This window comes from Monodelphis domestica, chromosome 8 (assembly GCF_027887165.1).
Source record: "Monodelphis domestica isolate mMonDom1 chromosome 8, mMonDom1.pri, whole genome shotgun sequence".
Lineage (NCBI taxonomy): Eukaryota > Metazoa > Chordata > Mammalia > Didelphimorphia > Didelphidae > Monodelphis > Monodelphis domestica.
This window is the reverse complement of record NC_077234.1, coordinates 256851384-256879294: the sequence shown is the minus strand read 5'-3', so window position 1 is coordinate 256879294 and position 27911 is coordinate 256851384. Positions and strand designations below refer to the sequence as shown.

General features: G+C 36.9%; 1 protein-coding gene across 2 annotated transcripts in view; it reads right to left on the bottom strand.

The window, feature by feature from the left end:
• The window catches only part of GBE1 (1,4-alpha-glucan branching enzyme 1), a 237011-nt gene that overhangs the window by 134699 nt on the left and 74401 nt on the right, over positions 1–27911 (bottom strand). For both annotated transcript variants that reach the window (XM_007500737.3, XM_056807229.1), the window contains exon 3: positions 6953–7068. In XM_007500737.3, the coding sequence (XP_007500799.3) occupies positions 6953–7068 (116 nt within the window). The remainder of the gene's footprint in view (positions 1–6952; positions 7069–27911) is intronic.

Below are 27911 nucleotides of genomic sequence, written 5' to 3'. Positions count from 1 at the left end.
CTCATACTGTAATTAACTCAAGTTAAATGTATTATTCCTTCTGATTTCTACAATCAAATTCCTAGGGAGTGAGGAACTTGGAATATTTAAGAATAGATTTCTGCACATTGTTCCCCTAGCAGAATGCTGTATAACAAAGACAGTTCTATTATTATAACAATGATCAAATCAATGAGAATAGAGTTCAGTACAAATGAGGGTGGGAGTCTGGGAGATTATTGTACATTTTGAAATTTAGATTACTCCATCCTACTTAGTCTAACAAAATCAGGAATGTCTACACCCATACTTAAGGATTAAGTATTTAGGATGATAGACTATGACAGACATGTGCTAGCAAATGACAAATCAGAAACAACTGACAGACCCCTGGGCTGTCCTAAGTCAAGCCTAAGATATAATTGGTACATGTGAGACGCAGGAAAGTGATGTAAAACTGTTTATATATTTCACGTCACTTTGTCTCTCCGGGCTCTTTCCTCAGAGAGGTGGCTCTGGTTGGCAGCATGCTAAGCGTGTCAGCATCTTGGGTGATAATAGCAACTATTGTCCAGTTTACCGGTGAGTTTTCCTTGATACTATACTGGGAGAAGCCGAGTAGCTAGTTCAGGTTCAGGCATCTTAGCTGAACTCTCTTGGAGTTTAGGCTGATTCTTTCTCCTTTACCTTCCAAATACTATCCTCTTAGAGAAAGCCTCTAATCTTCCCTGGCACAGGCCAAGCAGGAGAAATCCTACACCTTTTCCCTCTCCCTTTTCCTTAATTTCTTTCCTCTATATTAATTAAAATCACCATAAATTCCCAGCTGACTTGGGTATTATATTGGGGATATCCTCTGGTGACCAGAATTAATTTAGATTAGGTCACAACCCTAAATTATCCTTACAAAAACAAGAAACAGATAATTTAATAACCACAAGCTGTCTGGAAAAATAATCTAAAAATATTATTTGTTATAAGGAAACATTTCATTGGTGGGGGCAAGAGAAGTCTTTGGGTATTCACATCATTGTAAACAAATACTAATAATTAAACCTTTAAAATAATTAATTTAATAAGAATTAGAAGTGGAGTAACTCTGAACAAAGGTGATTGTGATTTGAATATTGAAGAATAAAGGATGAGAAAGACATCATGAAGGCATAAACTATTAAACTTGGGGATGATTTCAAGAGGGGTCCTTAAGAGTAAAGGATGATTTCTAGGTTAAAATCCTAGTTGCCTAGAAGCATGGTACAATACTTGACAGAGATGAGGAACAAAGGAAGATGAGTCTATGAGGGAAAATAATGAATTTGAGATACTTATGGGACACCTGCATATATCAGGCAGTGGGATATGTAAGACAAAAAGTCAAGTTGATGTGTGATACAGGAGTCCTCTGAATATAGATACAAATTAAATGATGTGACAGATTCTAGACCTAACAATGTGATCTTTCTTCACGGAACATATTCCTTATAGGGCCTTTATAACACCTCTAGCATTAAATACAATGTAATCACTTGGTTGTTGTTGTTCTTTCTTTCACAATGTACAAATAGAAATTTGCTACACCTGACCTACATTTACCCAGAATCCTTTTAAGTTACTTCCTCATTTTATGTAAGGAGGCTTGGGAGATAAATTTGGCTGAGACCCAAGCTGAGGGAATCTTTTTGAGCTTGTGCTTTGGTAATGCATGGCAGGTGTGGGTTTTTAGACTTGTGCTCTGCTCACTTGGCTGAATTAAGCCTTTTCTCTCACTTTTTTGTTGCTATTAAATCCTACATATTTAAAATACTTCAATTTTATTCATTTTTACTTTCACATTTTATTTGGTAACACATGAGGGGATTTCAGAACTTTAAAGTACATAAGAGAAACTGGGTTTTTTCTCTTGCAGTGGGCTCTCTTGTTTCCTCTCCCCTCTCCCCTCCTTCAGAGCTTTTCCTGACTGCTCCCTCCCCTGGCTGAGTCCCCAAGTCTACTGCTCTCTGGGTCATATTTGAGGTGTGGGGGACATTTGAGAACTGTATGGAAGCTCCTTCTTGGTTCTGATTGAAGGGTAAGATGTCCATACTCTTCCCCTGCCCCAACATAGGTTTCAAAAGCTTTCAGCTAGGGCAGCTTTTAGCCCCCGAGTAATACTTTCACGGCTAACCAGCTCCACGCTCTCCTGGCTTCCAAGCAGATTTTCTTCCAAGCAAAAAACAAACTGACATTTTGTTGTTGTTGTTGTTGTTGTTGTTGTTGTTGTTTTTCCACAATGAACAGTTTCTAAACTTTCCTTACTGGACAGCATTAGCAGAGGATTCTGGACTTCCCTCCTAGATAAGCCTTTTTCCAACCAACCCAGCTTACTTCCACTAACCCCCTCCCTGCCCTCATCTTACCTTTACAGCCAGATATTCCATTTTGGTCTCTGGCACATAATGGTCTCTTGACCAGTTGAGACTGTTTTTCTACCACCATATGGCAGCAACAACAAAAAAAAAATGATTTTTTGCAAATAAAATCCAATAAAATCATATAACATCCACTGAGAAGCATAAATTTGACTCTGCAAGAAAGCCTGCTGGCTTTTGATCAATTGTGAACCTTTAAATTTTCAGAATGCTTCCTACTCCTTATGTTGTTTAGAAATTTTCTTTTCCAAAGCTCAAATTTTAATATGTAAAATGTTACCATTCATGAAATGAAAGCTGAAGTGCAGGTCGAGGTACAAATTCAACTGGACAATTTCAAGCACTCCTTGCATGGTTCAATGGCAAAGGAGGATTCCATTCAAAAAAAAAATCTGATTTTTGGAAGCCTTTTCATGAACTACCAAGAGAGGAAAATCCTATTTCTCCTAAAATCGAGACGTAAGACCCCTCTCCTTCCTATGTCTCAGGTAGAGAACCTCCTCTCTCCTATTGTGCAACTCCTGGCTAACCCTTCCTCCCATGCTCCTTCTTCCAATGCCCCTTCCTACCCTATCCCTTCTCCCACCCCACAACCAACCCCAGCCCCTAGAAAACCTCATCCTCCTATCATACAGGTTCCTACCCATATTGTCTTAGTAGCCACACAGAAAACTCCTTAAAAAAACTAAGACCACTTACTGATTCCTATGAATTTCATTTCCCCTTAAGGGAAGTGCCCATAATTGGACAAAATGAGGATGTGATAAACTTAAAGACATCATATGCCTTTCACAACACAAGATATAAAAGAATTTAAACGAGAGACACCCTATATTAAAACAAACCTATAGAGGTAACGAAAAAGATGGCCAACACATCCTTTTAATATGATCCTTCTTATAAGGATATTGAAAAATTGCTCCAGGCCTTTGTAACAGAACATGAGAGGAATAAGATAATCTCTCATATTAATAAAGTCATAGGGCTCAATGCAGTATACTGGTCACTTCAGGATCTTCATTGGGAAAATAATGATTGCCAGAAATAATTTGCAATTAAATCGTGCTAGAGATACCATTATAAGAGCAATGTGACAATGCTCCAAAAGGCTGGATATCTGGACCAAATTTGAAAGACTTAAACAATCCAAAGATGAGACACTCTCCTAATTAATGGATAGGCTCATTGAACTGGCAGGTAGATACCTAGATCTTGACACTTCTAATGAAAGGGATATTAGGCAAATAAGATGACACTTTGACAACAACTCTTGCAGAGTGGTCTAGGATTACTTTAAAATGCATTGCCCAAGAAGGCCTGAGACGGGTCTTGTAGAATTAAGAAGAACTGCTGTTTTTGTCTCTAAAGACCATTAAGAAAAACAGAAAGAAACTAATAATTTACTGGAAAAGATTCAGTAGGAACTAAAATATTTACCTGATAGAATGAATAAACAAGAAAAAGGGTATGATACTCAACTAATGGCATTTGTCCCTCTTCAAGAATCTAACTATCAATCCTTTACCTGCCATTTCTGTGAAAAGGGCCACATAATGATGAACTGTAGAAATTTTTTTCCAGGCAACCAGAAATAATATCCACTTGAATAATAATTGCAGGAACAATAATTACAAAAATTATTTCAGGAATCTCAACTTAAGGACTGATAACAATTCTAGAAATATAAATCAAGTAACTGATGACTCAAACCAAATGATCCAACAACAATATATATTAAGTAGAGCTCATCCCCAAACTACTCAGGTTGCTAATGCCCCTCAGGGGGAGCCCAAGAAACTACCCAAAGATTATAAAGGTGTGTGTAGAGGGGTGAGTGTTGGGACACAGGAATCAGAGGATACGAACTTTGATTTTCCAGATCCTGATGTCTTACTGCCCGTTGTCCCTATCCACTGACCCTACATACTAATAAACCTCATGTAACGCTAAAGTTTGGTAATGCCTATTTTGACTGTCTTTTGTATACTGGAGCCTCCAAGTCTGTATTGAAGAGCACATCTGATTCAGGTTGCAATCCCATTAGCTCAATAAATATAGTGGAAATATCAGGTACATCCCTAAAGGTTCCAAAGCCTTCTACTTGAACAAATTGCCCTTATAGGACAAGACATACATTACCTCAAAAAAAAAAAAAAGGAAAACCTATATTGACCAGATGAGCCTTTTGTATCATTTTATGCCTTCTGTAATTTTTGTTGTATATTCTTGAATGTATTATTGCTACTATGCCTCCATTTCTTTATCTACCCCATTTGCACTCAACCTTTGGATTATGGCAAGTTAAAAATGAAATGAATCTTATTTTTTGGAAAGTAGCCTCTATATTTTACCTCTGTGATTGTGAAATATATATATATATTTTTTTATATTTTTTTATTATTTTTTCTTCCTGCATGTGTGATATAGTATAAGTTTTTTTTCTCATTTTATATTTGAAGTACATGTCACCAGTATTGGAAATATTTTTTTTAACTTTTAATTTTTGCAACAGAATAAGCTAAGATGTCCATTTGCCTAGCTTATAAATGTGTACCCTAAAAGCTTTGAACTATGGCAATCTGACACTAGTTATTTAAATATTATGTGATCTTTATTTGATGAATGTGTCTGAATCAAGAAAAAAACAGACCATTAAGAAGCACAGAAGTTGACCTGCAAAGTGCCACACAAACACAAAAAGATAAAAAAACCAAACCAATCCTATTGAGATTGATAACATTCTACAGCAAGAACCTGATCATGTGTGAGATTCAAGGTTGTGGCTGTCTAATATGTGTTAAATGAAGGACTTCCTTGTATCACACTCTTTATCAAGTACATAACATCAATTTTTCTGACTCCATTATCCTTGAAAGTGAAAAAAAAGGTCAATCCAGGGAATGCTATTTCCCATTTGTTTCGAAATCTAGTCTTTTTTTTTTAATGATGTGACAACTTACTGTAGTCCAGACTGATAAATTGGGTCACTGAGTGATTGTCATTGCAGGCTTATGGGACATAGATCTCTAAAGAACCTGTTGTGATTTATGAATTTTTATCTTTTTCCTAGAATTTTTCATGTTTCTGATGTTCTATATTTCACTCTGAGGTTATTATTTTTTTAAATCTCTTTGTATTCTTTGATATTTTTGATAATTGATTCATACGCCTTATGACTCAACCTTATATCCCTGTGTGATTCCTATGGGTATCCCTGTATCCTCCTCAGGGGGAAATGTGTTATTATCCTCCTCAGGAGGAGCTATGTTATTGTTGTGAACTTTGATCTGACTTCGAGCCTAATTTGGAATCCAGAATCCAGAAGCTGAACTTTTTGGCAAAGTCACACAAGGATGCCTGCAGAGACCACACACTGCACTAAAAGATCCAGAATGAACTTTGAGATATGACGAGTTTAAACTTAAACTGAAGGGGTTGAATGGATTTATTTGTAATGTACACTCTTATGTCAAAGGGAACTGCCTCCTAATTGGCTTTTTTTAAAGCATTTAACATTGGTTTTATTTTTTTTCTTCTTTTATTTTCCTTTATCCTCAAATTATTGTAATTTCCCTTTAGAAACTGCAATATTGTATATACCTTTAGTTAAAAAAATTCTTTTAAGTTTTAAGTTAATTATGGTTAAAATGATCCATTGGGGAGACTGCCTCCCAAAGGATCACAGGGAGAATGTGCAAAAGAAATTTGCTACACTTGAACTACGTTTACCCAGCATCCTTTTAAGTTACATCCTCATTTTACATATGGAAGCTTGGCATATAAATTTGGCTGAGACCTAAGCTGCGGGACTCTTTTTGAGCATGTGCTTTGATAAAGCTTGGTAGGTGTGGGTCTTTAAACTTGTGCTCTGCTCACTTGGCTGAATTAACCCCTTTCTCTCTGACTTTTTGCTGTCAGTAAATCCTACATACTTAAAATACTTGGATTTTATTATTTTTACTCTCACAACTCATACACTTAACACCTAAGGGTGTTATATATGTATGCTGCTATGCAATGGAACATATTTCTTCTCCTTGTATTTCATAACAAAGAACATGGACAATAAAAATACGTGGCAATCCTAAGAGAGAAAATAACACATAGTTATAGCTATAATTAATAAACCACTTAATTTTTCATTATATGTATTCTTTGATCTAGTGAAACTGGTCACCTAGACACTCCATGAATGACACGCCAGTTCTTGGATCAGAACATTCTCCCTAGATGTCTCTCATGCCAAAAATGTTCTCCTTACTCCACACCAACTAATTACCTCCTAAGCTTTTGCTAAGTTCCAAGTAAAATCCCACTTTCTACAAAAAGCATTCCCAAACCTGTTTAATTCCAGTGTCTTTCCTCTACTAATTATTTCCTATTTATCCGATAAATAACTTGCTTTGTATTTATTAGTTTGCATGTTGTAACCCATAGGAAGTGCCTTTTGTCACGTTTTGTATATCCAAAGTTTAGCACAGTATCCAACACATAAGTGTTTAATAAATGTTTCCCGAGTTAATGAATTGAATTTGCGATTACACTTAAAATTATGATGACATTACCTTTAATTTTGATCCATGCGGCACAATTGAAGTTTTATCATGTTTAGGTGGGATGTAAAGCTCCCATTTCCCATATTCAAGTTTTTTATAGGGATAAGAAAAGGGATTCCAACCATCTGTAAGCAAAGGAGAAAAAAGAAATCTGTAACCACAGTTCATTAAAATGAATATCCAATTAAATTAAATAACAAAGTTTTATACACTATTAAATACCATTAAAAAAACAGTTAAAAAACTGCCAAAAATGGATGAAACTTCACAGATATTGCTACTCATATAGCAAAATTATAGAAAATATTTAGGAGTCCGTCAAAAGATATTTATTAAGCATCTTCTGTGAGCCAGACACTGTGCTAAGCACTAGGGATCAAAAAAAAAAAAAAAGCAAAAGAATTTCTGTTCTCAAACAACTAACAATCTAATGCAGGGGGAAAAAAACAAGTAAACAAATAAGTACAAACAAGCTACACACATGTTACTGAGGAAATACAATAGTTGCCCCTCAATCGTGGTTTCGGTTTCCCACATTCTTTCCATAGGAAGGAGGTAGGCGGCCAGCACGTGATTCAAGACACATAAAGGTTGAGACCAAAGCACAGACAAAAGTCAGCCAAGCAGCAGGGCCGGCAGGGCGTGGGGCCAAGACCTCCTCAATGAATTATACGCAGTTTTTCATAGAAAGTTATTTGTGGTTGTGATCCCACCTTTGCCTTCCAGGATATCATATTCTAAGCCCTCTGCTTTTTGAAGGTAATAGTTACTAAAGCCTGGCTGATCCTGACTGTAGGTCTGTGATATCTGAATGGTGGGAGCTCTGGAATTTGCCTAGAATATTCCTGAGAGTTTTCACTTGGGGATCTCTTCAAGGAGGTGAATACTAGATTCTTTCCATTTCCATTCCACCCTCCGGTGTCAAGATAATGGGGCAGTTTCAAATGATAACTTCTTGAAATATGATATCTAATTTCTTTGTTTCGTCATGTTTTCAAGTAGTTCAACAATTCCTAAGTTATTTATCCTTAATCTATTTTATTTTAACATATTTTCTCATTGCAAACTTTAAAAAAACAAATAAAACCAGTATTTCCATATTCAAAAGAAAAGATTATACATGAATGAAATCACAAATCTTTTATATGTTTAGTTGTTTTTTCTTCATATCTACATAATAAAGCCCATCCACAACTGTTCCAGGCCCTTCCCACCCTCCCCAAATCACAGAAGGTATTATCTAGTGTTGGAATTAAATTTCTCTCTCTCCAGTGTCGCATTTTAAATATCATCTCTCAGTGACAAGCCCTCAGAGAAAGGAAGCTAAAGAACCAAGGAACCAACAAGGCAGAAAACTGATGCCACAGGCACGTCCCCCCTAGGCAGCTCAGGCAATTTAAGAAGCTATGGCTGATTCTTGAAAAAAGTGTGAGACCTAGTGGGTGGAGAAAAGAGCTTATAAGTGGAGAGTAAGGGGTCTTTGAGTCTTGGCATGCTCATGGAGCACGGATCCTAGTTGGATTTCAGCTAGCGGCCATAGATTAGAAAGCTAAGTATCCCCCTACTTCTCCCTTCCTTTCCTCCTCTTTACTACTCCTACTACTACTACTTTGATCATAAAGTAATTAACTACTACCAGCCTCATAATTTTAATTATTACACTGGTAAACCAACATGTTAATACTTTCATTTTTTTACCTTACAGTGCAGTCTTTCAAGGTAACATTCATAATTTATTCTTCCAGTATTAATTCTATAGCTATATATAATATTCTCTTCATTACTCACTGTTCATTATAACATTCATTTTTTCCACTTTTTTTAAAATTAGCTTGTTCATCATTTCTTATGATGCGAAAGTATTTCATCCCAATCATGTACTACACATTGTTTAGCTATTCCCCAATTGATGGGCATCCCCTGAATTTCCAATTCCTTGGCACCAAAAAGAGAGCTGCTCTAAATAGTTTGGAGCATATGGATTCTTTTCCTTTTTCCCTAATCTCCTGAGGAAATACACTTAGTAATGGTAGTAATTTAGAGCATTGTTTTAATATAAACTAAATTGATTCTTTGATGTGCTTTTGATAAAAAAATAATTTACTCATCTTTTCCTCATTTTTCAATTAGGGGATAGCTTTGTTCTTATAAATTTAGCAAAGCTATCTATATATTTCAGATGAGACCTCTATCTAAGAGGCAGTTTATTAAAAAAAAAAAATCCCAAATTGCCTGCTTTTCTTTTAATCCTGGAAACATTTGTTTTATTCGTACAATGATTTTACAATTTAATGTTCACAAAATAATTCATTTTACATTTCACAATGTTCTCCATCTCTAGTCAAGTCATCAATCCCTCTCCCATCCATAAATCTGATAGGTAGTATGTTTCCTATTGTTCTAATTTAATTATATAATCTTTTATGCGAGATCACGTATCCATTTGGACCTTATCTTATTAAATAGTGATCTTTACCTAGTTTCTACAAAACTGACTGCTAGTTGTTACAACAATTTTTACCAAATAATGATTTCTTATTTCAAAAAACTAGATCTACAGTTTTGTTAAGTACAAGATTACTATTATCATTTACTACTATCTACCTGTATGTCTGTTCTGTTATTTTTCTTTTTTTTACCTTTTTTTTTTACCTTTTTTTACCTTTCTATTACTTAGCCAGATAGTTTTGATAATTTCTGCTTCATAATACAATTTAAAAACTGGTATTGCTAGATCTACTTCCATTTTTTAAATGTATTCTTTTTATCTTCTTGATATTTTATTCTTCCAAATGAAGTAAGATTTTATTTTTTCTAACTCAATAATTTTTTTGGCAATTTAAATGGGATGGCACTGAAAAAGTAAACTAGTTTAGATAGAATTCTCATTTTACATATATTGACTACATATCTTTGAACAATTGATATCTCTTCAATTATTTAAATCAGACTTTATTTGCATGAAAGGTATTTTATAATTGTGTTCATGTAGTTCCTCAGTGTGTTTTTGGCAGATATACTCCAAGGTATTTCATTCAATCCATGGTTATTTTTAATGGAGTGTCTCTGTCTCTTCATGAAGGACTTTTAAAATAATGTACAAAAAAGCTAATGGTTTGTGAGGGTTAATTTTACATTGTGTTATAGTTTCAACTAACTTTTTAGTTGAATTTTTAAGATTTTCTACATACAATATCACGTCATCCATAGACACAGTTTTATTACCTCTTTGTTCATTCTGATTCCTTCAATCTCTTTCTCTTCTCATATTGTTATTGCTACATTTCAAATTACTACGTTAAATATCCCTGGGATAATGTGTATCCTTGTTTTACTCCTGATCTTATTGGGAAGGCTTCTAGCTCTTCATAATAAAGCATTACCAGTAACACTTGCTGATAATTTTAGGTAGATGCTTTGTATCATTTTAAGGAAAAATTCATTTCTATATTTGCTTTCCAGTGTTTTTATTAGAATGGGTGTAGTATTTTATCAAAGGCTTTTTTCTGTAACTATTGATATAATTACATGGTTTTTATTACTTTTGTTGACATGGTCAATCATATTGATAATCTTTCTAATTTTAAATCATTCCTGGTATAAATGTTATTTTGGTCACAATGTATTATTTCTGTGACATGTTATAATCCCCTAGTTATTAGTATTATATTTAGGATTTTTGCATCCATATTCATTGATATTAGCCTAAAATTTTCCTTTTATTATTTTTGTTCTCCCTGATTTAGATATTAACACTATAGTTGATTCATGAAAAGAGTTTGGTAAGACTCTTTCTTTACCTGTTATTTCTAATAATTTATATAAGGTTGGAATTAATTGATCTTTAAATGTTTGGTAGAATTCACTTCTAAATACAAGTAGTCCTGATTCTTTTTCTTTAGGAAGTTCATTTGTAGTTTATTCAATATATTTTTCTAAAATTGGTTTAGATATTTTAAAAGTATTCTTCCATTTATATTACATTATTAAATTTGTTTTCATATAATTGAGCAACATAACTCCTAATAATTGCTTTAATCTATCATTGGTAGTATATATATTCACCCTTTATGATCTTTAAGGATAATGATTTAGTTTTATTCTCTTTATCAGAATAACCAATTTATTAATTTTGTTGACTTTTTCATGAATTCAGTTCTTAGATTTATGAATTCAATGGTTTTCTTAAATTCAATTTTGTTGATCTCACCTTTAATTTCTAGGATTTCATTTGGTTTTTAGTTGGGAGGCTATTAACATGTTCTTCTACTTTTTAAAATTGCATTCTCAATTCATTGATCTGTTCATTCTCTGTCTTATTAATGTAAGCATTTAAAAACATAAATTTTTCCCTCTAGTGCTTTTTCTGTATCCCACAGGTTTTGGTATGGTGGCTTATTAATATCTTTTTCTTTAATAAAATTATTTGTTTCTATGATTTGAACTTTAAGATTAAGTTATTTAATCTTCAAGTAGTTTTTACTTATTGTTTCCATGATGTCATTTATAAATATATATATATTTAATATATATAGTAAAATTTAAATAAGGTTTTACTCAATATGAGAGTTAAAAAATAATACCGTGATCTTCATTTATAAAATATTAGCCCTAAAGTCAAAAATGACTGTTAGCAGTTTTTATTTACAACAAGGTAGAGAAAGTGAAAGTGAGAAATACAGGAAGGACACAAAGCCTGCTCTAGTCTTCTAGCCCTAAGTGCTGCTCCAGTAAAGTCCAGCTGAACCCTCTTGCAGGGGCCTCTCCAAATCCCCAACTCCACATGGATTTCCTGGTAATCCTCAGTCAGAAGTCCCAGTGGTGTCTTCAGCCAGAGTTCCACCAACACAGAATGACTCCAAGGAAAAGTGTTTCTTCAGCTCTACTCATCGACACAGAATCCAAGGGAAGAGTCTCTCCAAGGAATCAACCTCTCAAAAACCAAGGAAGAAAGAGTCCACCTCTAGCCCATCTCACCAATGCAGAGAGAGAGAGAGTGAATGCCTGGGCTGGCCTTTTTAAAGCAGTTTTCTAGACATCACTTCCTATCTCTCCCCCACTTCACAGGAATCAATCACAGCTTCCCAATTTGCCTACAACTGCCCAGGGGAATGCAGTCGCCTTTAGAGGTTTGAGCTTTCTCCAAGAACTAATTCCTGAACTCTCTTAATGTTTAGCTAGGTGCTGGGTACTTTAAGTTCTTGATTTGATTAAATCAAAATAGACAAAGGGAATAAAGAAATCCTTTTCAAAATATATAATACACACATTGTATTACAGACTGAAAGGATGCATTTAATATTTTAGCTTTTCAACATTTAACTATATTGTTTTATACAATAATACATAGTCAATTCTAAAGGCTATGTACCACTCATAATGGATATACTTTAATAGGAATTCTTTAATTTAACAGGGAACCTGGAGGTCAACTGACCACAGAGATGTGTAGGGATTAACCAGCCCACAGTGACAGAAAGCAGGAACCAGGGAGTCTCCTGTTGAGTCAGCATCAGTTGCAAGCTGTCAGTAGCTAATAGTTGGGGAGTCAGATGCTGACAGGTCTGGCAGTAAGCTGGGAAGTTGGCTGTGGGGCACGAGTTGGTCATCAGGACTTGGTTGCTGGAAGAATGGGTTGGCATTTAGTTGATGGAATATAAAGGTGGACCTGAGCTTACTGAGAAAGCTTTTGGAATTATCACTTACAGGAGTTTTTGTCTCTGGGACCTCTAGAGAGAAGGAGGCCTGTCTCATAGGCAATGATCTGCTATCAGTTGGTTACAGACATTTTGGGCTGTTATAGAAAAGCGATTGAAGGAGAGAGTGAGTGGTACCTGTCTATTATTTTAGAGAGTTAGGTAGTTAGTGAATCATTTATAGATAGAGTAGGTTAGATAAGCCTGGTATTTGCCAGGGAAGGAGAAGCTTTCCTCAGACAGTTAGGGGTAGTTATTAGGAATTTTAAGTAGGAATTTTAGGTATATTTATAGGACATAAGATTAACAATATCTTTCCTATCTTTCTGCATTCTTTTAGTATCTCTATTTTAATTATTTCCTCTGTCTTAAAGGGATAATATTAATTTACAATGCTACTATAGTCTCATTAAAACTTAAATTATTAAAAGCTGCTCTTATTTTGCCCAAATCCCTATTTTAATCATTACATTTAATTAGGGACCACGAAGGGACTTCAACCCACAACCTTCTGATCATTTTCCATACTTTTTATTGAAACTATCCCTATGTCAAGTTCCTTGCAGTTAATTCTGTTACAGCTGTTGATGCTTTATGTAAAACAGCACCATCTAGTGACAGAAAGTAGAACTGCAACCAAAATTTAAAATTAGATTAACTATGATTCTGAATAGTCTGTTTCAAGTTGTGATGCTGTTTCTTGTCTATCGAAAACAGACTATTATCCACAAGAATATTACATAGTGGCTTTATATATCATTGTTCCTAGCTGTACTTATATTGATAGGAGGCCTGCCATTCTGCCTATTCCTCTTCAGGAAAATAAAATGATAATATGTTAGCTGAACTAAAAGCTCATGTTGAAAAACTAGAAAAAAAACTAGAGGGACATTGAGAAAAAAACTGGAGGAGCATTTGGGGGATTTCAAGGCTTATATAAAAAGTATTAAGAAAAGCTTGAGAAATTTCCAGAGTAAGAAGAGAGATTTATTTCTCAATACTCCCCCATTATTAGATCCTGCTCCATGCAATGCTGCTCATACTAAAACCACCTCAACTCTTCCTTGTCCACTTCAATCTATCTCTAAATCTACCCAAACACCTCCCCTGGACCTATTTCCCTGCCTACATCCAATACCTTCTCTATGGCAATTCAAATGATAAAAACAAGAGGCAGAAATAAAAAAATAATTCAGTTACAGGTCTATTCCCCTTAAAGAAGTACCCACCTTTGATGAGAATGGAGATGTAATTTCACTAAGGCATCATATATCATTTACTCATCCATGATATCGAGAAATTCAAGCAAAATATCCTTTCTTTTTAGGATGAGCCAATTGTGATTATTAAAAAGCTAGAGAATATTTTTCACACATATGATCCCAGATGGATTGATATTGAAAATGTGCTCCAAGGTTTTTTGACAGAAAGAGAGAAAAATAAAATTGTCTCTCTTCTCAGTCAGGCTCAGGGAAGAAAAGCAGTTCATTGGTCTCCACAAGACCCAAAATGGAACCCCCAAAATGAGAAAGATTACACAAGACTATGCCAGGCTAGAGAGGCATTATTAACTGCAATAAGAGCTTTCTCTGATAGTCCTGGTACATGGACAAAATTTGAAAATCAAAACCCCAATGAAAATCTGTCCCAATATATGGATAGACTTATTGAACTGGGAGGTAAATATAAAGACCTGGATCTTGTAAGACAAGGGGATGTCAGAAAAGTGGTGAAAGATTATTTTAAGACCAACTGTCCAAAATGGACTAGTATAGACTTTGAAGAATTGAGGAGAGTAGCAGTTTATGTATTTAATGGCCATGAAATGAAAAATGATGAGAACAGTGACTTAATAAAGACATTAAGTAGAGAAATTAAAAGTTTAAAAAAGAAACTGAAAGAGAAAAAGCAAATTAAGCAGTGGCTATAGCCACTTTGCAAGAATACACAAATCAAACACAAAGAAACAATTCTACTGGAGTTGAAGCTGCTAAAGAATCTGCTGATTGAACTGACACGTGGTGAGTGTAAAGGCTGACTTCCTTTCTGTGGCCTTTCTGGAAGCATCAGCCTCCGGAAAAGGCCCATCATCTTGAGACCCCTTTCCCCTAGCTGGGGCCTTTGAATTCCTACCTGGCTCAGAAGAAGCAGGAGTTGCTCTCTCTTGCTCTCACTATATTTCTCTCTCTCTCTCTTCTTTTTCCTCTCTCTCCCTTAATATTTTCCCTCTATTGTAAAACAAGCTACCATAAATTTCATTCTGACTTTAGTAATTCATTTTTGGGATTTAGTAATTAAATCCCTGGCAACCAATTAAATATATTCAATCCAACCATAAATTTAACAACTTCAAAATCATCTCCTGGGCACTCCTTTAGACAACCCAGATATAGTCTTATTCACTGATGGTTCTTCTTTCATGAGGGATGGTATACACAACACTGGACCTGCTGTAATCACAGAAGTTGCCACTCGGTGGTCATCTTCACTGCCCTCACATATAAGTGCTCAAGTTGCAGAACTTTTAGCTTTAAAACATGCCTGTATAATTGCAAAAGATAAACAACAATTTATATGGATTCCAGATACACATTTGGAATATGTGACGTGGTGGGTATGCTTTGGCTTCAAAGGGGATTTGTAACTTCATCTGGGAAAAGTGCAAATGCAGAAATCATTTTTAATGAAGTTCTTTCTGCTTTCCAACACTCAAAAGCCCTAGCTGTTGTACACTGCTCTGCCCATACAGGTGGAACTGACCCTATCTCTAGAGGGAACCACCAGGCAGATACTGCTGCAAATCTCACTGTCTTACAAGGGCCTGAACTAATTCTAAGTTTGGCAACCAGCCCTTTATTATGATGATAAGGTAGTAAAACAAATGGAAATAAAAATTCAAAGCAAAACAAATTAATGGAATATGGGTGTCATCTTAAGGAAAACCTCTACTGCCTAGAAGATTTTATCACCAAATATGTCAATCCATTCATAAAAAGTCATTTTGGGAGGCAAAGCATTGTATGCTCTGCTAAAAAGAGTATGGGTAGCCCCCACTATAACTACCATAGCCTCTAAAGTGTGTGCAGCCTGCTCCACTTGTCAAACATATAACCAGCATGCCTTTCATAGAAAAACATTTTGTGGATGTCCTCTATTTACACACCTTTTGAACATCTACAAATCAATTTTATTACAATATAAATTTATTACAATGCCAATGCATATTTGTATATTGTATTTTTATTTTAATATAAAATTATAAGTTTTTATTATATTATAAATTTTTTATAAATATAATTTTTATAAATATAATTACATTATAAATTTTGTCTGATCATAATAGACCAGCTGACCAGATGGCCAGAAGCATTTCCTACCACTCAAGCCACAGTAGCTTTTGTTGCCAAAGTGATCTTAAAAGAAATTATATCTCCTTTTGGTCTCCCAACATGTATTGATTCAGATAAGGGACTCGTCTTAATGATTCAGTTTTATCTCAAATTTATTCCTATTTGGGGATAACTCCTAAATTCCATGTACTGTATAATCCCCAGAGCTCAGGCCATGTTGAAAGAATGAAGAGATAATTTAAGAGTATGATTGAAAAACTATGCACTGAGACGCATTTTAAATGGCCTAAGGTTCTTCCTTTAATCCTATTTTATCTTTGAAGCAGGCCCAGGGGAGCTCAACACATTTCACCATTTAAGATGCTTTTTGGACATCCATCTATACAAACTAAACCTTTCCCCACTGCATACACATCACTGCTAGGGGAGATACTTCTATTGCTTCCTATATAAAGGATTTACAAATAAAATTAAGAGAATTCCAAAAATCCAAAATTGTGGTATAAGCAGGACCTATGTATGAACCTTTCCCTTCATGATCTTAACCCAGGAGACAAAGTATACATAAAGAACTTCCAACCCACAGGGGCAACTCAGCCAGTCTGGGAAAGTTCGTTCCAAGTACAGTTAACCACTTCAAGAGCTATAAAAATTAGAGAAAAGACCCTGTGGATACATTGCTCCCACATAAAATGAGTACCTTCCATTGAAACTGATTGACTCTATACTGTCATATGCATTGAAGATAAAATTACAGAGACAACTTGATACTATTTTCACTAATATTGAACTCCAGAATTTTTATTTTTTAAATAGGATACCTGATTTAAATAGGATGTTTGATTTTTCCTTGTACTTGAAGCACATGATACCAGTATCAATATTTTTTTCAATTTTGCAATAGGATGAGTTTAGACAATGGATAAGTGTATAATTTATATTATGTGAGAATTTGTATTTTATCTTAAATATGTGTACTTACTGGCATATATTCTACTTGGAAATGGTTATTAATATTATACTTTTATAGGATTAGAGAGAAAAGTTAAATGAGTAAATGATAAGTGTTACAAAGTGTTATAAGTGTTGGTCAACACCCACCTAATGGGGGAATGATTTTTTAGGTATTATCTGTTAGATTGTATACTTTTTGTGATTTGTTTCTGGTAGAGATAGATAGGCTTTTACAGATAGTATGTCTAAAAAAAATGATTGATATGATGTTTTCTGAAAATTAAAAGGCTTATTTAATTAACTTTAATTTCTGTTAGATTTAAATTGATATCTCCAGATTATTATTTTCCATAAAGTATAATTTTCATGAATTCTAAGATTTAGGATTACATTATTTGTAATCATAATTTGTAATTATTTGTAATTAGGATATGTATTTTGTAAAATACAAGATCTGAAATCTTTTTGTAAAATGCAAAATCTGAAATTTTAGGATTTAACTCCCTGATTAAAGAAAAGTGAACTGTTTTAAGAAGATATCATAAAGAAACCTACAGTACATCGGAAGATCTAAAGGGAACTTTAGGAGGTATTGATTGAACTGAAGGAGGTTGAATGCATTTAATGAATGTAAATTTCTTATGGCAAAGGAGATTGCCCCCTCATTGGTTTTTGGTCAATGCACCTACCTACCATTGGTTTTGCTTTCTTTCTCTTTTATTTCCATTTTCCTTATTATTCTTTTAGTTTTCTAATATTATAGGAACCTTTAACTATAAGTATAAGTATAAGACAGATATATTAGACTAATCCATTGGGGAGAGTACTCTCCCAAAAGATCACAGGGGGGGTGGTAAAAAAAGAATTATTTAATTTAAAGGGGAACCTGGAGGTCCTCTTACCATAGAAATTTGTAGGGATTAAATTAAACAAAGTTGTTGTTGTTTTTTTTAATTAAACTGCTCTCCTTATTTTGTCAAACCCCTATTTTATTCTTTTGTTTCCATTTCAGTTCTCTCCAGGTGTCTATCATAATTAACTTATCTAAAATTCAATTCCTCTCCTTGATTTCTTTTTTAATTTTTTTGTCAGATTTATCTAGTTCTGAGAAAGGGCATTTAAGTTCCACTACTGTTATTGTTTTGCTCTCTATTTCATTTGTAATTCATTTAGTTTATTCTTTAAAAATCTGGATTGTATAATATTTGGTACATGTAGTACCAAATGGTAAGCATTAATATTGATAATGCTTCCTTATCTATGGTAACTTTAAGATAATATTTTTCTCTATCTCTTTTGATTATGCCTATTATATGTTGCTTTGTCAGTGATCATGATTTCTACCACTGATTTATTTTTATCAGCTGAAGCACAGTCATATTCTGCCCTAGCCTTTTATTTTCACTGAATGTGTACCTCTCATTTTTAAGTGTGTCTATTATACACAAAACATTGTTTTCCTTTGGGTTTTGATCCATTTTGCTTTAAATTTTTGTTTTATGGGTAATTTCAACTAATTCCCATTCAAAATTAGGTATTTCTTCATTGTCCTTCCCTTCCTTTCTTTTTGCCTCACTATACCTCCTCAGTTTTCTAATTTCTTCTGCCCACTACCTCTCCAATTTGTAGTCCTTCTTAAAAATCTTCCCTTACCTAATCTTTGTCCTCCTAGTTCGAAATTAGCCCACTTTATAAAGGTCTCTCTTTTGTTTCTTTCCCTTTAACTTTTAGTTCTTAATCTATATACCTTTCCAAAAGGCAAAAAAGATGAAAAAGCATTAGATCACATGATCATCTCAATAGATACAGAAAAAGCCTTTGACAAAATAGAACACCCATTCCTACTAAAAACACTAGAGAGTATAGGAATAGAAGGGCCTTGCCTCAAAATAATAAATAGTATTTATTTAAAACCATCAACAAGTATCATCTCCATTGGGGATGAGAAGCCTTCCCGATAAGATCAGGAGTGAAGCAAGGATGAACATTATCACCACTATTATTTAATATTGTATTAGAAATTGTAGCTGTAGCAATTAGAGAAGAAAAAGAAATTGAAGGGATTAATGTAGGCAATGAGGAAACTAAACTATCACTTTTTGCAAATAAATGAAGGTATATTTACAGAATCCTAGAAAGTCAACTAAAAATCTAGTTGAAATAATTAACTTTATCAAAGTTGCAAAACACAAAAAATAACATAAATCAGCAGAATTAGAAAGAGAAACTCCTTTTAAAATCACTCTAGACAATATAAATTATTTAAAAATCTATCTGACTAGACAACTCAGAAATTATTGAACACAACTATAAAACACCTTTCTCACAAATAAAACTACATCTAAACAACTGGAAAAACATTAATTATTCATGAGTAGGATAAGCTAATATAATAAAAACTGCAATCTTACCTAAACTAATTTACTTATTCAGTGCCATACCTATCAAAAATGCCAAAAAAACATTTTTATAGAATTAGGAAAAATTATAAAAATATTCATCTGGAAGAACAGAAGATCAAGAATATCAAGAGAACCAATAAAAAAATGGGAAGGATGGAGACCTAGTAGCACTAGATTTTAAACAGTACTACAAAGCATTCATCAGCAAAGCTATATGGTACTGGCTAAGAGAATAGAAGACTTGATCAATGGAATAGTCTAGGAGTAAATGACCACAGCAAGCTAGAGTTTGATAAATCCAAAGATTCCACCTTTTGGAAAAACTCACTATATGACAAAAACTGCTGGGAAAACTGAAAAACAATGTGGGAAAAATTAGGTTTAGATCAACATCTTATGCCCTATACAGAGATAAATTCAAAATGGGTAAATGACTTACATATAAAGAGTGAAATCATAAATAAATTAGGTAAACATGGAAAAATATGCCTGTCAGATCTGTGGGAAACAAAGGAATTTAAGACCAAGCAAGAGAGAAAGCATTACAAAATGTAAAATGAGTAATTTGGATTATATTAATGTTTTTGTACAAACAAAACCAATGCAAACAAAATTAGATGGGAAGCAACAAACTGGCAGCACATTTTTATAACAAAACTCTCTGACAAAGATTTAATTTCCCAAATATATATGGAATGTAATAGAGGAGATGAAAGGAAGGAGGGAAAGGGGGAGAGAGAGTGAAGGGATTGTTTCTCTCTTCCATTACTTATGGGGAGAGGTAAGCCAGGTACTGTCCCCTTGAGAGGACGTGACTTCAATAAATGTTGTCTTGAGAAATGGAGGGCAGGAGACTGGAGGGGGGCTGATTCAATGAGGTGGCACTATGCCTCCCACCCTCAGAGGAGCTTAGGGCCCCTGAGGGCAAATCTGTCTCTGTGGGACAAGCTGATCTCTGGTAATTTCTACTCCCTAAAGGGTGCCTCAACTGTCAGCCCCTGGGTTTTAGGTATGGCCAACTGTCAAGGAAAGAACGGCCTTGGTTAGAGATACTGAGTCACAGGCGTTTGCAATCAATTACCTCCTGGTGAGAAATCTGAGAAACCCAGGTTTTGGGGTTGCCACAGATAAGGACAGGATTTCAGCCTGAAATCCTGTCTCAACTGTTTTAATCTAATCCCCTTGTCAGATTATCTAAGACAACATGGGTAAATGACAAATATACAGTGAAATCATACATAAATTAGGTGAATATAGAATTGTATGCTTGACAGATGTGTGGGAAAGGAAGAAATTGAAGGTCAAGAAAGAGATAAAGAACACTGCAAACTGTAAAATGAATGACTTTGAATATATTAAATTAAAAGGTTTTCTACAAACAAAACCAATGCAACAAAAATTAGAAGGAAAGAAACAAAATGGGAGAACATTTTTATAACCAAACTCTCTAGCAAAGGTTTCATTTCCCAAGTATATAAGGAAATACGTCAAATTTACCAAAAAAAAAAAAAAAAAACCAAGCCATTTTCCAATTGACAAATGGTCAAGGGATATAAATTGGCAGTTTTCACATGAGGAAATCAAAACTATCAATAAGCACTTGGAAAAGTGTTCTAAATTCCTCCTGATTAAAGAAATGAAAATTTAAGCAATGCTGAGATACTATCTTACACCTAGCAGACTGACCAATATGGCAGTAAAGAAAAGTGATAAATGCTGGAGGAGATGTGGCAAAACTGGGACACTAATACACTGCTGGTGGAGTTGTGAATTGGTCCAACCATTCTGGAGGGCAATTTGGAACTATGCCCAAAGGGCGATAAAAGACTGTCTGCCCTTTGATCCAGCCATAGCACTGCTGGGTCTGTACCCCAAAGAGATAATAAGGAAAAAGACTTGTACAAGAATATTCATAGCTGCGCTCTTTGTGATAGCAAAAATTGGAAAATGAGGGGATGCCCATTGATTGGTGAATGGATCAATAAATTGTGGTAAATGATGGAATATTATTGTGCTGAAAGGAATAAAGAACTGGAAGAATTCCACATGAACTGGAATGATCTCCAAGAAGTGATGCAGAGTGAGAGGAGCAGAACCAGGAGAACATTGTACAGAGAGGGATACACTGTGGTACAATCGAATGTAACTGACTTCTCTACCAATAACAATGCAATGACCCAGGACCATCCAGAGGAACTTAGGAAAAAGAATGCTATCCACATTCAGAAAAAAAAACTGTGGAAAAGGAAATGCATTAGAAATATGTAACTGATCATGTAGTGAGACAGAGATATGACTGGGGTTTTGATGTTAAAAGATCACTCTACAGGAAGTGATGCAGAGCGAGAGGAGCAGAGCCAGGAGAACATTGTACACAGAGACGGATACATTGTGGCACAATCGAATGTAACTGACTTCTCTACTAGCTGCAATGCAGTGATCCTGAACAACTTGGAGGAATCTACGAAAAAAAACACTATCCACATCCAGAGGAAATAGTGTGGGAGTAGAAACACAGAAGAAAAACAACTACTTGATTACATGGGTCAAGGGAACATGGCTGGGTATGGAGACTCTAAATGAACATCCTAGTGCAAACACCAACATGGAAATAGGTTCTGATCAAGGACCCATGTAATACCCAATGAAATTGCGCATTGGCTGCAGGAAGAGTGGGTGGAGGGGAAGGAGGGAAATAATGTGATTATTGGAACCAAGGAATAATGTTCTAAATTGACTAAATAAACTAATTCAAGTGGAAAATAATAAATAAATAAATAATAAAATAAAAGATTACTCTACTGCAGATCTGAATAACATAAAAATAGGTTTCGAACAATGATACATGTATAACCCTGTGGAACTGCTTGTCGGATTCGGGAGGGGGAAGGAAAGAGAAGTGGGGATGGAGCGATCATAAATCATATAACCATGGGAAAATATTCTAAATAAAAAAATGAAAACTATCTACGATTCCCTTAGTCCTCCATTATAGTATTAATGACACAATATTATTTTGTAACATTTGTCTTTATTTGTTTAGTTAATTATTCCTCAAATTATTGTCTTTCCTATTTATTTTTACTAAAAAAAAAGTGTTGTTTAAAACATTTGAGTATAAATGGTTTCTATCTTTCTTTGGTCACAAAATAAGGATATTTTCAATGATATCTTTTTTTATTATCCTCTTTCTAGATTTCTCTGAAAATATTATTTCCAGAAAAAATTACTGACATGGAAACTTTTAATTTGACAGTAAAGAATACTTGTTGTCTTAAAAAATAATTTATTAAATGCCATTATTATTCTATTTATTGTTTAGTAATTATTTACCTATGTTTTACAATACATGTGGATAAAAAATGGAAATGCAATAATGTCTCAAGGAAGTAAATTTTCTGTAAAAAATAAAATTTTATTTTAAAAAAGAAATTTACCAAAGTGGAAACAGTGTTTAATTAAAATATTTTTATTTAATCTTTTCTGATACATTATATACTTCTCTACCTTCTCAAAAATGAAATAATGACATGACATTTTCTTTGTAGCTCAGGGTTTTTGTGCACATTTTTAAGAGCAATTTTATGCATCATTTTAAATTTTATGACTTCTCTTTCCTTGTTATCTTGTCAGTTCTCACTACTTCAGAATTCCTGCCCTTAATAGTATCCTCCTGGTTCCATCTCTTCACCCCCCTTCCTTTTGATGCTTCTAAGCCTGGGAAACAAGATAACTAAGTTAATTAATTCAATTCATTAGCTTTTATTACATGAATGCCTGATAAATTAAGATTTACATACAAATGAATTAGAAGATTATTAAGTACATAGGTGAGAGCAAAAAGGGTGAAGGAAATTTTAGTAGGGAAGTTATTACCTATAGCTAGGAGAATAAAGGAAAGCTTCATGGCTTCAAAGGAAAGCCATTGGACGGGTATTGAAGACTTCACTAAGTAGAGATTACACAGAAAGGAGAAGTTTTGTTCCATGTATAAAGAAAGATATGAATCAATGGTTTTAAAAAATCAGGTTGAGGCTCAGGAATAGTAGTTTTACAGAAATCCTTTTAGGGAAATAATGTGAACCAAGTCAATAAAGGGGGGTTTAAATCAAAGTCACTCACTGCAGCAATGAGAATGAAAGATTCTTGTTTAAAAGTGAATGAAAAAGAATGAGGGGGAAAAGGCCTAACTAAATACTAATTAATTAACTATGTGACCTTCAGCCAGAGCCAATCACTTCATTTTTCTGGCTCTCAGTTTCTTTATGGGGTAATATTTTATTTAGGTAGCTGATGGAATGATACAGAAAGATATGTTAAGGGGGGAAAAGTGCAATTTAAATATGAATGAACTATTATTATTGCTGTTATTCATTGGAATTCACGCATGACAAAAAAATTTAAGCAGTTTTTCTTAATTTCTGCTGAGCTGAAAATACAGGTCAACCATATATATTTATATAAATGTGTGGGTGTGGGTGTGTGAGGGAGAAAGAGAGAGAGGGAGGGGAAGAGAGAGAGAGACAGAGAGAGAGGGAGAGACAAAGAGACAGAGACAGAGAGAAAGGCTGTAGGAGACATGAACCAAGTTTTATATGTAACTTCTGCGTTTTCTCCATGCCTCTCACAACACATTTTACATTAAATTCTGTCAATGAACATTTACTATAACTACAACATGCAAAGAACCATGCTAGGGCTCGGGAAGAAAAAATAATGAAAATGTAGTAAACTTAGAAATGTGTTGTCTCCGTGCACACTGTCTACATCAATGAACTTGAACAAATAGTTATTAATGTAATTAACAACTGGGCAGCGGGAACACAAAAACAAAACAATTGCAAGTCACTTGACCCCCATTGCCAAGCCCTTACCACTCTTCTGCCTTGAAGCCAATACACAGTATTGTTTCCAAGATGGAAGGTCAGGGCTTAAAAAAAAAAAACAAATTAAAAAGCACCACCCCCCCCCCATGACAAGAACTCAATCATTCGATCAGAAGTGCCACGGCTCTTTCTAGATTTAGAAGCTAGAACAGAAAGATGTTAAACCAGAAAGGCTGGTGATACCTAGACAACAACAGTATAGAAGAGCGTAGGAAGGTTAGGGTTTACAAAAAACAGTATAGAAGAGACGACGAAGTAATAGACAAGGAATTTACTGTGAAACTGAAAGAAAATGAGAGCAAGATGAAGAGAATTTCTATCTGAGGATATACAAATGAAGGGAGAAACAAAGTTTCTCTGTTTCCGTAACTGGAGAGGATACACTTCTCACAAGAAGCAGAAGTTATTCTAGTTCCAAGAGTGTCGGACACTGACGGCTTCCACAAAATCTTTGTCAAATCCATAAACAAACTGATTCACACAGAATAACATGAGAACGAGTTGTGCGGGTTCTCAGTGATGGCCAGCAAGCCCAACCCCAGGTGGCATCTCAACAACTCCTGCATTAAGCTGACAAAATCGAGCTTTCTTACTCGCACTCCTTACTAGGAGGTCCCATGTAACAAATGAACCAAAAGCATTTCTATCCTCACTTGGAGTCAATAAGACAAGTCATTTGGGGTGAAGTAAATGCTAAGAAACTGGGTTTTAGGTATGTTATTAACTAGCGTAGCAATAATAAAAACATAAGTTAATGGTGCAATGAATGTCTCCGTAATCAGAGACAAAAAATGCAGAGTTGTGGATCACGTAAATAAAGCTCTGACCGTTCGTTACTCATCCATCCCCTGGACAGCAAGAGACATTTCTAATGAGGAGGAGGAAATGGGAGAATATTTTCCAGCCCCTCCCCAACAAGAATATGGGGAGGGAGGTGGCCTTTGGGGACCTGGGCACAAAGATTCAGCTCCTTCCAGCCAAGCCTCTACTCCTAAGCCACATCAGTGAGAGGGATCGAGGACCCAAGAGCGCTGGAAGCATCCAGAGCAGGTCAGTCCTGTTTACAGAGAAGACACATCTCAAACTCTTAGTCTGGGCAAGGTTAGTGCCAACTTGGAAGATGCTCCAGTGCAAACCACGCAAGGACATTTCTAGTACAGCCAAAGAGAGTGCTTTTGAGTGCCTGAAAAGCCCCTGAAAAGTTGCAGAGGAACCCAGGGTTCCATGAAATAAGGAGGAGCAGAGGCAAAGTAGAACCTCTTCCAGACAGTGCTGCCCCTTTCTCCTTTCCCCGGGGAGGAAGCAGCAAGCTGAAGGGCCTCGGCGGGGGACCTCACAAGCGAGACAAGCTTCTGGCAGCCGTTCCAGACGAGCACTGGAAAATGCACACGGACAGGGCTTGCCAGCAGGACACCAGCCTCTGTGCTCCTAGCTTCGGAGACCAGGAAAGGCCGGCACGGGAGAAGAGCCCAAGGAAAGCAGCGCCAACGACGCGCGTCCAGAACAAAGCGGTCTGGGAACGTCCAGAAGGCTCTCGGACCCTTGATGCTCCTCCACTGGGGGCTCCTGACTCCTGGGCTGTCTCTGAGGAGGTCACGGACGTCAGCGGTACGGTCACGTGCCCCAGGCAGCCCAAGGGGGACGGCGAGCGGAGAGGCGCTCCCACTACGGGTGGCTAACCGTTCCGTGGCCCGTTTCCTGCCCTTGATGGGCCGCCAAAGGAAAACCAAACGCCTATGAACACAAAGACGGAAGGCGCCCCGGTAAAAGCAGCACGTATTTCACATCGTGAGCGTGGGCTTTGCTGGCCTCGTGCCTCATCTTTGGCTCCAGAACTGCTGTTTTGTAAACTCTCGCCACACGACGAGTGATTCCCAAGGTAGGAGAAGAAGAGCGCTAAGGGCTAGGCGACCGCGGTCACAACACTAGCAAGTGGCTGAGGCCAGATTTGAACCCAGGTCCGCCCATCTCCTACTGGGCGCCCTTAGCTGCTCCCTCGAATTTCTACCATGGCTGTTTCTCCAAGACTAGGGCAGAGTTTCATCCCGTATTCCCTTCCAGACCATTCTGACAGGAACCCTTTCTTAACCTCCCAGCTACTACTGAATATCCCCCTACAGTATTTCCGTATTGATTTTGCATCTATTACGGGGCTGTGTACGGCTCCTCAAGGACACAACCTAGAAAAACGTCTGGCACAGCCCCAAGGCTCAGCCAACGTTCCCCAGTCGAGTAGGCCACGGATCCGTTCAGCGTCTGGGCAGGAAGGTCCTCCTACAGCTTTCAAGCCACCTATTTGCCCACAGGCAGACCTCAAGACTGAGGGGACCCCGGGACCAGAGGTCGGAGCCGAGAGCAATCTGGGCAGTCAGAAATCGGAAACAGAGCCTGTGGGCCGAACCGGATGGAACGCTGGCGCTGCTGAGAAGGACCAGGACCGGCACCTGGGAAGATCGAGGAACGCGTCGGGGGCGTCTCCAACAGCAGGGCAGGGCAGCGTGAGTGGTCTTGAGGACGCCGATCACCCCGTGCCGGAGAAGATAGGCCTAATGAGCGGGCACCGTCTGGGACAGAGCAGAACAGCGACCCCAGAAAACACGTAGCCCCCCGGCGCAGGGAGAGGCTCTTTGGAGACATCAAGTGCACGGAAGCAGGCGGACACGGGCCGCTGATGCCGCGGCTCAGCGGTCTGCGAGGGCACCGGCCAGACGTACACACGGCACGGACCAGAGTCCAGGGAAAGCCGGCACGTGAACGCCGCGTCCAGAAGTCCCTCGTTCAGATCCGTTAGTACGGACGAGCGGCAGCGCGTGCAGAATTTAGGAGCGCTTGGAGTGCTCCTAGGACTCCGCCGACGCAGGACTACCGACAAGCCATCGGCCGTGGGGAGGTAAATATGGGCTCCCTCTTGACGGAACGTTTCAGGGCAGGAAACGGAGATGCCGGCTAGGATCACGCGACCACGGCGGCAGCAACGTGGAACAGAAATGCACCAGGGAGAGGCCATGTCCGCCGGGCCCAGGGCAAGACGCCCCAGCGTCCAGACCTGGAAAAGGGGGGGACGGGACCGAGCGGCTTACCAAGTGTCCCGTCCTTCCGTTTCTAAACTGAACTTGAAAACCCACGTAAGGAGCCTGGCCCAGGGCCCAGCGTGTACGCCGCCATATACATGCGTCATTCCCGCCCCCTCCGTCCCCACCTTCCCCCTCCCAGACGGAGGTCTGTGATCCCAGGTCGTGACGACAAATGCGGCCCGTCCAAGGCCTTTGCGAGTTTGGAAGAGGGCGGACAAAGGGCACGAAGGTAAGGGAGAGGAGGAGTAAAGCACTGCGCGGCCCCCAAAGAAAGACCACTGGGAGGTCCACGCATAAAACGTGCCCGGGGAAGGCCTCTCTGCACGAGACACCCTTAGGCAGTGGCGGCGTGACTCAGAGAGGGTCGCCCTCTTGGCCTCGATTTCTCTGTCCATAAAGTGAGCTGAGAAGGAGATGGCAAATCAGCGTCTTTGTCAGGAATCTCTAGATGGGGTCACAGGAAGTCAGGCATGATGACAGCTCTGGCTCAGTGGTTAGACCCCTCTCAGCTCTAAATGAGCATTCCTTCTGCAGGGTACAAAGGATGCTCCCTCATCTATCAGCTCCTTCAGGATCCTGACAATCCAAGGTGGCCTCGTCGGAACA